Source organism: Notechis scutatus, chromosome 4, assembly GCF_049901735.1.
Source record: "Notechis scutatus isolate UNSWTSFEM ecotype Mainland chromosome 4, rNotScu1.2, whole genome shotgun sequence".
Taxonomy (NCBI): domain Eukaryota; kingdom Metazoa; phylum Chordata; class Lepidosauria; order Squamata; family Elapidae; genus Notechis; species Notechis scutatus.
In genome coordinates, this window is record NC_142012.1 from 77,156,366 (window position 1) to 77,169,351 (window position 12,986).

The window sequence follows — 12,986 nt, forward strand, 5'->3', positions numbered from 1 at the left end:
GTTCAAACTGATCCCGTATAACAGGGTAAGAATCTGCGCAGGGCATCTCCCGAAGACTGTGAGGGCAAACCTACGGCATACGTGCCAGAGGTGGCACATAGAGCCCTCTCCGTGGGAAAGCGAGCTGTTGCCCCAGCTCAGCTCTGTCACTCATGCGTGCGGACCTCCTGCCAACCAGCTGATTTTCGGTTCTCTGCCGTGCATGCACGGGGGCGGAGGGCATGCGGGGGATGTGCATGCATTGCATTTGGGGGGTTTGCGTGTGCTTTGGGCACTCGGTGCCGAAAAGGTTAGCCATCGCTGCCCTAAGACCTACAGCAAGGCTGGCATCCAACTGAGAATGATTTTGAGAAAAAAAAATCTGATAGATGCTGAGCAAATTCTTCTGCAGAGCCTTTCAGGAGGATTTCTGAGCCGTTGTAGCAAGAGGGCCCATGTCGTCTGAAACAAGGCTATGGGACGGGTGTTTGCAGGGGGGAAATAAGGATGGAGAAGGACTGTTGCTTTGCAACTCTTACCCACCATGAAGTAGGCTTTAAAAGCAGCTCTGTTCATCCCTCGTTGAGGGCCAGGGGCACGCTAGATGTCTCTTCTCTTATTCATTGATGTCAACCCTGAAGCTGACCTGACCGAAGCCATTTTTGACCGCTTCAGTTGCTGAGGGCTAGGGAGCGGGGGAATTGAGATAGAAGGGATTCTATAGCTAAAACAAAATATTTTCTCACACCTGGTTGGAGGAAGGCAGAGTGATGCTACCCGGCTGCCAGTCTGCATCATGGTTGGACCATGTGACTGATTGTTTTGAGAAAGTAGAAAAACTTTTTAATTAGGTGAAAACCGCGGGAGACTTCAAAGTTTTGGTTTCACCAGATATGTGCCAATATAATATTTGCCAAGTCATAAAGTATTCCTATGCATGTTTTAGAGTTGCCATAATTAGGGGTGGGGAAATCTGAAGGCGCTAGTAAGGCCGTTTAAAACCAGAAGTACATTTCACGCTTATCTTACAAAGATTGTAACTAAACTACCGAAAATCCTTCTTTGGAGAATCTGATTGATGACACCCAGCCCATGAACGTGCTTCATTGGAGAATCTGATGTATGACACACCCAGGGAGGAGGGGGGAAACCAGGGTCACAGGTGACTGTATATTACATATGCCAGAGGTGGCTTCATTTAGGTTAATGCCGACATGTTGCTCCTAATAAATATTTTGAATTCTTTTGAAGCTTGGCTCAAGACTCATGATTTAATTAGGGCAATCGCCGGAACCCTGAAAATATTTCCAATAAAGCTGTTCTTTGAGGAATCTACATGCCTTGGAGTTTTGCTTGCTGTGGATCTACTATTTGGAACCCTGAGAATTGCCTCCAATTCTTCTGTGAACCGCAGAGAAGGATGTGATCGGTGAGAGACCTTGCGTAGGTGCAGTTGGATGCAGAGCCCTGGCAGCTTCTTGTTCCAAATGGCCGCTCGGCCTTCCGATGTTCCATGCAGCAGACTGGCAGGAACAACCAACCAGGGTTCATCAATTTCTGAGGCTGGACAGATCTGAGGTGGATTGATAGTTGCTGAAGTTCTGTATTTTAGGGGATGAAAGTGCTTAAAGAAACAAAAACAGGAACGGATACAGATGCTTCTGGCACATTTTGCTTTAAGGGGTATTTATAAGATCCTTGGCTCGTCCCTAAAGTAAGCCAAGTGAACCTAACCTTTTGCAAAATTTGGCTTGTAAATATGATATTGCTTTCTCATCTATGTTACAACTTAGCCTGCACATTGAACACTCTCGGTTGTTAGTAAAGGTCATGTGTCCAGAATATCTGTTTTGTTCACTAAAATCCATAGATTTATAATTGGGTTGGCCCTGTCTCTAACAAAAACACGGTTCTTGGTTTTATTCCTCTGTGAATTTCCTCTAGCATTGCAGCGGTGCATCTGTTGCCTATCAAAATGCTCAGTTTAGGGTGGCAGGAATTGGATCATTGCCTATGAAAATTAGCTGTGAATAAATAGAGTTTAACGATAGCACAGGCATTATTTAAATGGAAGCAGATGGATGATTTTTCATATTAGGTAGTTAGAATTTTTTTTCAAGCAAGCAGTTGTTGGCTTAAGATGACTAAGAATCAAATGGGTTACATATTTTTGCACATATATACACAGGTTCTCTCTCTCTCTCTCTCTCTCACACACACACACACACACACACACACAATCCCAGCAGTAACAAATTCCAAACTTGTATGAGTCAAACTGTTGACTATTCTATGCAAAGATTCAGCCCAAATAAGGCAGGAGATAAGCACTCTTTCTAAAACGACAGGTGGGGAAAATGCTTCGAGAAACCCAATATTTTCAAACATAAATGGAGCAACAGATGATTTTTGAAGTCATTGAAGCCTTTTTGTGTCTTGTTTTCCGCCCTGCCTCAAATCTCAGTGTGATAATCAGAGCATCGAAGGTTGATCAAACCGCTCTAAAGTTAGTCCGCCATTTATTACCACCTTGGGGACCAAAATCTTGGTTGTTCAGAGAAGCAACAATTAAATGGTACACCTGTGGGACTGCTTCCCTCAACAATTGCTTATCCCGGCTGCCCCAGGTGCAGTCATTAAGCAATCTCCTGGGTGGTCAAGTGGACAAAGTGAAGAGGTGCCTGATGGGTTTAGTAGTTCTTCTCTGTGCACAGAAAGAAACTCCTCTGAAAGGCTGCAGGATCTGAGCAACCTTCCTCCACCCCAGAGGTGGTATTCAGCCGGTTCTGACCAGTTCTGGAGAGCCGGTAGCGGAAATTTTGAGTAGTTCGGAGAACCGGCAAATCCCACCTCTGACTGGCCCCGCCAACCCCATCTATCCTCTGCCTCCCGAATCCCAGCTGATCAGCTGGGTCTTCTTTGGTTGCCCTGCACAGGAGAAGGGAGCTGGAAAGCAGGTTAGTGGGGTGGGGAGGGAATGGGGATTTTGCAGTATCCTTCCCCTGCCACGCCCACCAAGCCCCACCCACAGAACCGGTAGTAAAAAAAAAAATTGAATCCCACCACTGCTCCACCCCGTTGAAGGAGTTGGTCTTCCCTTGGGGAATGGAGGAGAATTGCTCCATTTCCGAGCCCCATTCTGGCAACCCTTCGGAGGAGTTCCTACATCGGGCTGCAGAAACAAAGCTCGGATCTTAAGGATCTGGCTTCGTCAGGCAACCCTTTCTGCTTTTGAAGGGATCCCTGTGATATGTGCCTAGGGAGGAATTTCAGCTGTGTGGCCGGTGGCAGCTGCTTGCAACCTTTCTGCTGGCTTCCCCATTGAAACCTGCAGAGAAGACTGCAGGTGGTGATCTCATGATCACAGGGCACTTGGAAACTTTATAAGCGCGGACGGGCTGCCAAGCACCTGGATAGCAATTGTGTGACCACGGGGTGTGGGGGGGGGAGAGGGCACAATGTTTTACAACAGACAAGGCTGCTATCCAAGGCTGTTGAAACAGTGGTTCATTGATCAGTTATAAGTTGAGGACTCCGTTTTAAATTTTTGAATTTACTTGATCTTGTGGCAGATTTTTCCACTTCCTCCATGCTAACCAATTTTTCTTGACTTTTATTTGCTGGTAGAAAATTCCCAGATTGGTTATTTTTGTTTACTTACAGGAGCTTTCTTTCTTTGGTTTCAGAAATACTGTCCTTTTCCCCCCCAATAAAGGATTTGCAGTAAAATAAAAATAAAAATCCCACGATGCTGTTCAATAATGCAATGGCTAGATGGGGGTCACTCTTTGTATTGGTTTTTCTTTGATTTTTTTTTTTAAAAAAATTGTTTCTAAAAATCTTGGAAAGCTGTGTGCTTAATAGATGAAATACTGATGCAGTGTATGTGTCCTGTCTTGTTTTTTAAGAAAGCGTCTAAACCCAAATTGGGAAGTGGGCGTCATTCTCAGATAGTAAAAATAGGGAGGGGATTCCAGTCCAGCATTTGTCATGCCTCTGGTGGAGACTGACTCTGAGGGAGAGGAGGAACAGCCGACAGGGAGTGGAAGTGTGGCTCCGGAGGTTGTAGAGGAGGCTGGGGAAGGGCAGAGGCTGGCTGGGCAGTCAGAGAAGGACCCAGGCCCATCCCCTCTCCATCCTAGGGCATGCAGGGAGGAGAGGATAAGGGAAAGACGTGGTCTCCTTGGGAGGAGAGGGCCTTGATCCTCTTCATGGGCTGCAGCTGTGACAACTGCATAAGAGTACGGACCTGCATACTGGCAAACGCTGGAAACAAATCATTTAAATATCTCTAGTTTATTGTTCCTCTCTGAGTTTGGCATCCTTCCCAGTGTGTGTTAACTGTGGACATCCTCCAGCTCTTACCTAGCCTGGTTTGTGTTGGGTTTTTTTCCTTCTTCTTGTAACTGTTTGTGTGGGAGTTTTTTTTGTCTTCCGTCAAAGATATTCGGAACTTGGAAGCAAACTGAAGGAATTAAAGGGGCTTCACCTGTTTTCTGTGACTGTGTTCGTTTTGTATCCCACCCTGGGTCATCACAGCATTTTATTTAGAAGCCTTCTCAGTTAAGCCAGAACAAAATAACAAAAAAGCAACAGGAGGAAAGCGTGGAATGGGCAGGCATCTTCGAAAACTGAAGATCATTATGAAATGTGTCTTGTATGTTTTTTTACTGTTTCCAAAAAAAAACAGGTATTTGTGAGAATGTTTGTTTGTGGCTTGGGTGAGGCGTGTTATTTTGAACATCAACCCTTTCCCTTCTGTGAAATGAATATTTTGCTCTGTTCTTTAAGGATGGGGGAATGGTGTTAGACATGGAATATTATCCTGGTAAACCTGCCCTTGAGGATAAATTGCTTTCCTTTTGTGAAATGAGCATTGGCGTTGAAAGTTGGGCTCAGAAAAATCACCTTAAATTTGAGGGCTTCAAAACTCACCGCTGAATGATCGGTTGGATCGATCTATTCTCTTTAACCTTATCAATTCCCCTTTCCCTGGAAGATTGGTGTTTGTGATCGATTCCATCTACAGGGAAAGTCATGTTGTGAATAGATCCATTGCTGCAAACCCAAATATATCTGGCAGTTCCAAAATGGGGTGGATCCTTGCACGAAATAATAATTGTGCCGCATAAGCGAAAGACTTTCAAAGAGAGATATAGGTTGTCCTTGAATTGTGGCCATAGTTGAGCCCAGAATCACAGTCATAAGTTGCATCAAGTTACCATGTGACCATGTCTGACTTTACAACTGTTTTTGTGGCTGTCATTAAGGGAACAAGGTGTCTATAAAACAAATGCTACAGTCATTAAAAGAGAGACTAATGTCCATAAAGGGTGTTTTTTGTGTGTGTGTCAGATACCTGAAGTGAACACCAGACTCTGGCAAAAAGAACATCGCAAATCGTGTGACCACAGGACCAGTGGTGGGATTCAAATTTTTTTACTACCGGTTCTGTGGGTGTGGCTTGGTGGGTATGGTAGCGGAAGGTGATTGCAAAATCCCTATTCCCTCTCCACCCCACTAATCTGCTTTCCAGCTCTGTTCTCCTGTGCAGGGCAACCAAAGAAGACCCTGCCCATCAGCTGGGACTCAGTGGGAGGCAGAGAATAGAGAGGGGTGGGGCCAGTCAGAGGTGGTATTGGCTGGTTGTCTGAATGACTCAAAATTTCCGCTACCAGTTCTCTAGAACTGGTCAGAACCTGCTGAATACCACCTCTGCACAGGATGCTGCGAGTGACTGTAAATGTGCACCTTCAAATCTAGGTTGTGTTGTGGTCTGCCGACAGCCTGCGGAGATGGCAGCAGAGTTGGGAAGTGGGGAGGAACAGGAACCAGTCCGGGAGTCTGGGGAGGACTCAGATGAGGGATCTGCATCCAACACAGAGATGGGACCAGGTGTCAGCCTTCAAGATCTTCCTCTTTTCCTTTGCTTCTTTCTGGCTGCCATGAGTAATGGGGAGTGGAAGGGGGAAATGTATGGGATGTAAGCTGCAAATGTTGCTAACTAATATTGTATAAACTGGGGAGGGTTTCTCATTCCTGCTTAGCTTTCTCTTCTCTGCGCAACTGCAACCCTTTATCTGAGTAAGCCAAGGTCAACTAATCATCACCACCTGGAGATGTCCGCATGATGTAGTTCACAACTTTTAATTGGAAGAACCGTTTGAACTGTTGGGGGTGGGAACATTTCACTCCCTTGATATATGTGATGTGCGTGCCTAATTACTCAGATTCAGAATTTTCTTGTTGCTACCACTGACTTCCAGTAAAAGACATCTTTTCTCTAATTACAAGAGTCTTAAGTATTTCTTTCCTGGATTTTGAACGGAGCACCAGCTGACACCAGGGCCACCTGGGAGTTGTGTGCTGACTCTGGAGCCTCCAGAATCTGACAGCAGCGAGGCAGAGGAACAAGGGGAGCCTGTTCCCAGTGCGCTTGTGCAGAACTGCCAGAAGGCAAGAGCAGTTAAGACAAAAGGGGCGGCTTGGAGGTGATTGGCCCTCCTATAAGACATAAAGGAGGAGCAAAGGCACACAAGCCTTTGCAGGAAGCAACTTTGTTCGCTCTGATTGCTTTGAAACTTGAAGCTCTGTGTTGAATTTGTGCTCCGTTTGGCCTTGTATAACTAATTGGAAATTTAGTCGTTGGCAGCATTTCAAGGAAGATAAAGGTGGGTGCTTATCAGACTTATCCTGAAGGACTTTGGCAGACTTCCATGAGACTATTTACAAACTGTGTGAGACTCATTACGGGCTGTGAATGACTATAATTCACAGCCATTGAAATAAAGAAAAAAGGGTTTTGGGACTAACCTGTGTTGGTTAGTGTTTTAATAAGCCTTGGTCAGAACAGGTTGTAACTAGCCCTGGGGAGGCTCATCATAAGTTCAAGGACTGCCTACATTGCTCTCAACTGTGCTTCTGGAGGTAGCAGGACCAACATTAATTTTGCTTTGATTATCCTTCTTTACAGAGTGGAAAATGCTTGCACAAAACTTGTCCAGGCAGCTCAGATGCTCCAAACGGATCCTTATTCAGTCACTGCTCGCGATTACCTGATCGATGGGTCCCGAGGAATCCTTTCGGGGACGTCGGACTTACTTCTGACCTTTGATGAAGCCGAGGTGGGATTTCTAATGACTGTAAAAAGGCATCGGTGGGTCGGAAGCTGGGAATTACACGGTCCCCAGGGTGTTAGACTAGAAGATCTCCGAGGTCCCTTCCAGCCTTACGTTTCTACGCTCTGCGATCTAAGTTATCTAAAGGCTCATTCCTGCCTTAGGGCTTCTAACATGTATTGAATGCTGGTTAAACCACTGAACTCGTATGGAAGATGTTACTCTTGTATCGAACATTCTCTGCTCCCAGAAACTTCCCTTTTGGGAATTGTTCTTTGCTCGGGTGTAATGGGAGCTGAGATTCAGCTGAAATATTAATCTTGGATACTATTTTCTGTTTAGCGAGGATCTTTTTATTCCTTCCTTATTTTGCATCAGCACAATGTTCTTTATTGCACAAGATGGGGCTCTCTGGGACTGATAGGCCCCAGACCATTCTGCCTACTCGAAGATCGTCTTACCATCAGAAAAAAAAATGCAGCAGGGTGTGCTTCCAAAAACTAGTAGCAAAATGCCATTTTAAGGCCTTGAAACTGGGATTTGGGGTATTTATTTATTTTTTCAAAGAATCCTGCTTTTCTTCTTATCATTTTTTGTTCAAAGAGGGTTGAAACATTATTTCTGAGCCATGCCTACAATTTGGGATTCTGAAAGCACCGTTCATGGACTTCACATCTCTTCTTGCCTGAATATTATGTCCTGGGATGCAATCCATCTGTGTGTGTGTGTGTGTGTTGGTTGGTGCTGGTGGGATGTTCCCCTGCTTTTTTACTCAGTTTTAGGAAGGGTTAACCATGAAATTTGCATGAAAATTAAATGCCTGAGGACAGTTTGATTAGCATTGAAATTAACCATGAACTTTGCATGAAAATTAAATGCCTGAGGACAGTTTGATTAGCATCGATTAAAGGTAAAGGTTCCCCTCGCACATACATGCTAGTTGTTTCTGGCTCTAGGGGGCGGTGCTCATCTCCATTAAAATGCCGAAGAGCCAGCACTGTCCAAAGACGTCTCCATGGTCATGTGGCCAGCATGACTAAATGCCTGAAGGCATTCCCTTCCCATCAAAGTGGTCCCTATTTTTCTACTTGCGTTTTATTTACATGCTTTCAAACTGCTAGGTTGGCAGCAGCTTGGACAAGTAATGGGAGCTCGCTCCATTACATGGCGTGAGGGATTCGAACCGCTGAACTGCTAACCTTTCTGATCGACAAGCTCAGCGTCTTAGCCACTGAGCCACCACGTCCCTTAGCATTGATTATGACTCATTAATTGTCATGCAGATAAACAGGGACAGATAGGGACAAAAATAAAGTCCACAGAGGAATTGAGAAATTCAAGATAGTTGCAAGGGTCATGTTGACTTTTTTTTTAACTTCCCTGTGCATGGACACCTTTGCATGCAAGCCACCACTATCTTAAGAACTCTTGGTATTATTTTGATTTATTTAATTGTATCCCACCTTTATTGCTTTTACAAACAACCCAAGTTGGTGAACACATCCAACATGCCTTCCTCCTCCTCCTATTTTCCCCACAATAACATCCCTGTGAGGTGAGGGAGAATGACTGGCTCAAAGTCACCCAACTGGCTTTCCTGGCTAAGGAAGGACTTGAACTCACAGTCTCTTGATTACTAGCCTGGTGCCTTCACCACAAGGGTAATGTCTGGAAAGCTTTGAAATTGGGTAGTATATTCTCAAATCTGCCTTTTTAAAAGTTATATATATTCACCAGTACAGAGAACTTTAACTAAAAGCAAACTTGCTTGCTTGTATTTTTGTGTTTGTTGGTAGAATGGCAACATCTGAATGTTCACCCAGAGAGACAGACATCTGGGTGAAGACAGAATTAGATTGGGTTCACACTGCCCGTGAAGCCTTCACACAGTTTTGGACTTAACGTGCAATAAACTATTATTGTTTATTAACTATCATTTATGGCTCAATGTGGCTCAACCCAATCATTTGTGGTCTTCTTGCTAAATTTTTGAATTGACTGACTGCTAACTCTGCAAGCTGGTTCTTATTATTCTTTTAGATTAGATTAACACAGTTGGAAGGGACCTTGTAGGACATTTAGTCCAACCCCCTGCCCAAGCAGGAGACCTTACACCATTTCTGACAGATGAAAGTCCAGTCTCTTCTTGAAAGCTTCCAGGGATGAAGCTCCCACAACCTCTGAAGGAAACTGCTGTTCCATGGGTTGATTGCTCTCACTGTCAGAAAATTTGTCTTTATTTCCAGATTGAACCTCTCCTTGATTATTTTCCATCCATTATTACTTGTCTGGCCTTCGGGTTCTTTGGGAAATAGCTTGACCCCCTCCTCCTCTCCCTGGCAGCCCCTCAAATATTGGAAGACTGCTATCCCTTGGTCCGTCTCTTCCCTAGACTAGCCATGCCCAGTTCCTGCAACTGTTCATCGTATGTTTTAGCCTCCAGTCCCCTCATCATCTTGGTTGCTTTTCTCTGCACTTTTTCTAGAATCTCAACATCTTTTTTTATAGTCTGATGATCAAAACTGGGTGCAGTATTCTAGGTGTGGTCATACTAAGGCTTTATAGAGTGGTGTTAGTACCTCCCTTGATCTTGATTGTATCCCTCTGTTAATGCAACTTAGAATTGTGTTGGCATTTTTGGCTGCTGTTGTAATGACGAGGCAGTCGAGTTGTTTGATCATGAACAACTGAATTATGATGATCTTTATTGGAGTATAGTCTTGCATTTATATACATTTTTAGTTATCCTCCATCATTGGTTAACTTTGGTTACTGCTTAACTTTCGTTACTGTTTAGTACAGTAATCCATACAATTAATTATCTCTAGTTAAAGTCTAACATATGTCTACTTCCCCTCTCTAATCCTCCTTTATCCATAGATTAGTGACTTTGTTTGCCTGAGTTGTATTTGCTTGGAAACATTCTTTATCTGAGGTTTGCCATCCGAGATTGGAACATTCCTGCAATTATAACTCTACAGGCTGCCACCACACCCTGTTAACTCATGTTTAATTGGTTGTCCACTAAGACTGCAAGATCCCTCTCACAGTTATTGCTATTAAACCTGGTTTTACCCAGTCTATATGTGTACTTTTGGTTTTCTTGCCTAAGTTCAATTTAATTTAAAACAATCGGCTGGTAACAAAAGAAATGAAAGAAGAACCTACCCAATTATTTCATAGTTGTATTTATTTTCTTTCAGGTCCGTAAAATCATCCGCGTCTGCAAAGGAATTCTGGAATACCTCACAGTGGCTGAAGTGGTGGAGACAATGGAAGACTTGGTGACCTACACAAAGAATTTGGGACCAGGTTAGAGAGCCCTTGGATGTCTCTGACTTCCTGGGGATTGGTCTGTTTTCATCCAGAACCTTCTAGAATGTATCTGTGGAGATTTCTCAGTCACCCAGGTCATGGTTGTCCCAAAGGTGTTTTTTTCAAGAGGCCACTGGACTTTCTGGTTTTTCTTTGAAGACGTTTCGCTTCTTATCCAAGAAGCTTCTTCAGCTCTGACTGGATGGTGGAGAATGGAATCCAGTCAGAGCTGAAGAAGCTTCTTGGATGAGAAGCGAAAACGTCTTCAAAGCAAAACCAGAAAGTTCAGTGGCCTCTTGAAAAAAGCACCTTTGGGACTTCCAGAATGTGGTTTTCTTGGATTCTCCTGAGCTGTGTCTGTGGGATTCATGGCCCTTTGAAAGCACTGCAGAGAAGGAGTGGCCAGATTTTGATCCGACACCTTCAGATGGACCCAGTTTTCCTGGCTTGCAGAAATTGCCAAATAGTTTCAAATGTTGGACTAGTCAAGGAGTCAAGAGATCAAAAGACGGCAGCCATAGCTTTGATACCTACGATTGCTCCTTCCACAATTAAACAAAGCCAACCCTTTCCACCAGTAAGCCCATCAAGACATGGACAGGGTTTGAAATTACACACTGCCGAATAGAATTGAAGCCGGAATTGTTTCTATTGGGGATTATGAAGGGAAAGTATCCTAAAAAGATAAAATATTACCACATTACCACAGCAGCAAGAACTGCACTTGCATAATCTTGGGAAATGGCCACTATACAGACAGATTGTTTACTCCCCAAATATTTTTTTTTGATTGTGCAGAAATGGACAAACTCACTATAGAATTAAACAATAAGGAAGACTCGGAATATTATTCCATTTGGGATAACTGGTATCAATGGATAGATAGTAGGAATAAGAAATGTATAGATCAGAAGAAGATATGAATATATGTATACGATTAACTAGAAATGTATGGAAATGTATGAATATAATCAAGATTTTTTTGTACTGTCAAAAGAAGATGGAGAATTGTACAAAGTTATTTTTAGATCTACTTGTCTTTTAATGTTTCAAATTTCAATAAAGGTCTTAAATTTAAAAAAAAAGACATGGACAGGGTTAGTCACTGAAAGTGGGGTCCTTCTAAAGGACTAATGAGACCACAGGCTCTCGTGCTACCCACCAGCGTCTCTTTAGCTCCCTGTTTCAAGAAGCTGATATATTGAAAAGTGAAGCATCACATTTCACAGCCATCTTATGTTTCCAAAAAAAAGAAAAAAAAAAAGAATTTGCCCTACAGACCCCTAGCTGAACTGAGGAGGAAGGAATGGGTGGAAGGAGATATGGTAAAATGATAAAAACTTCCCCTGAAGAGAAATAGCATTTTCAGTGGTCCTTTAATGTTCAGTGATCCTTTAATGTTTAATGCCTGAAATCTCAACACGTGGCTTCTTGAAGACAACCTCTTCCATTTCCTTGATGTAGGAATGACAAAGATGGCCAAGATGATTGACGAGCGGCAGCAAGAACTAACTCACCAAGAGCACCGAGTCATGCTGGTCAACTCAATGAACACGGTGAAGGATCTCCTCCCCGTCCTTATTTCAGGTAAACTATAGATCAAAACTTGTATGGAAACCATGGGATTGTATGAAGACCAGTGGTGGAAGTCACCCCTCCCCCCCTTTTTTACTACTGGTTCTATGAGAAAGCACTTTGCTTCTTGTGCGCCTTCAAAAACTGCTGATTTTACGCTTCAAAACTGTCCTTGTATTCAGCGCTGGTGAGTAAAACAGCTGAGGTGTGGTAATTCCACTCTGCCACGCGAATCAGCTGATCTCACAAACAAGGAAATAAAACATGGGAAAAGGCGGGGCCAACTGCTCACCGGCGCTACCGGTTCGCTAGAACTGGTGTGAACCGGCAGCTTCTTACCACTGGTGAAGACATAGGCCATAAATTTGTGAAGCAAAGGAATACGCATAGTGAAAGGTGTTCAAAAATAAACTCTTCTCATGTGTCTGATACACCCTACCGTATAACTAAATCTGTGATTTTATTTGTGGCTGTCTTATGTAGGGTAGAAGTTCTCAGCTGACATGGACTACATATCTCCTATTTACATTCTGGAAGCTGGGCTTCTCGAGACATGTGAATGGATGGGCTATTTATATGTTGGTATATTTGTGATTCTTGCCTTGAAATGGACTCCAGCGCTGCGGTTCAGATGAAGATCTTACTAATATTGGATTTCAGATCCAGTCTTTACATTTGTTGAAAAGCACAAACATTTGGCTCAAACAATACCAATAATTGTGATTAAGAAAAGAAATGTTACTGAACACTGGCGGTCTGAGCTTGAAATCTTGACAAAGAAAAAAAAAATACTCTTTCTGATTATTTCAAAAAAAAAAAAAAAAGAATCTGCAAATGTGAATTGCACAAGCATTTTTAAAAGACTTTTGAAGAATGTCATAGCTCCCAATTTCAACAACATCAGTAACGATGGTGCTTCTATAGATAGACTATGTCCAAAAGATGTTTTTGAAGAAATGTCAGATGTAAAACAAATTGTATCTGACAAGATCGAAATGA

General features: G+C 43.2%; 1 protein-coding gene across 4 annotated transcripts in view; it reads left to right on the forward strand.

The window, feature by feature from the left end:
- The window catches only part of VCL (vinculin), an 82,376-nt gene that overhangs the window by 21,625 nt on the left and 47,765 nt on the right, over positions 1-12,986 (forward strand). For all 4 annotated transcript variants that reach the window (XM_087963888.1, XM_087963890.1, XM_087963887.1 and 1 more), the window contains exons 3-5: positions 6,953-7,103; positions 10,301-10,409; positions 11,877-11,999. In XM_087963888.1, the coding sequence (XP_087820014.1) occupies positions 6,953-7,103; positions 10,301-10,409; positions 11,877-11,999 (383 nt within the window). The remainder of the gene's footprint in view (positions 1-6,952; positions 7,104-10,300; positions 10,410-11,876; positions 12,000-12,986) is intronic.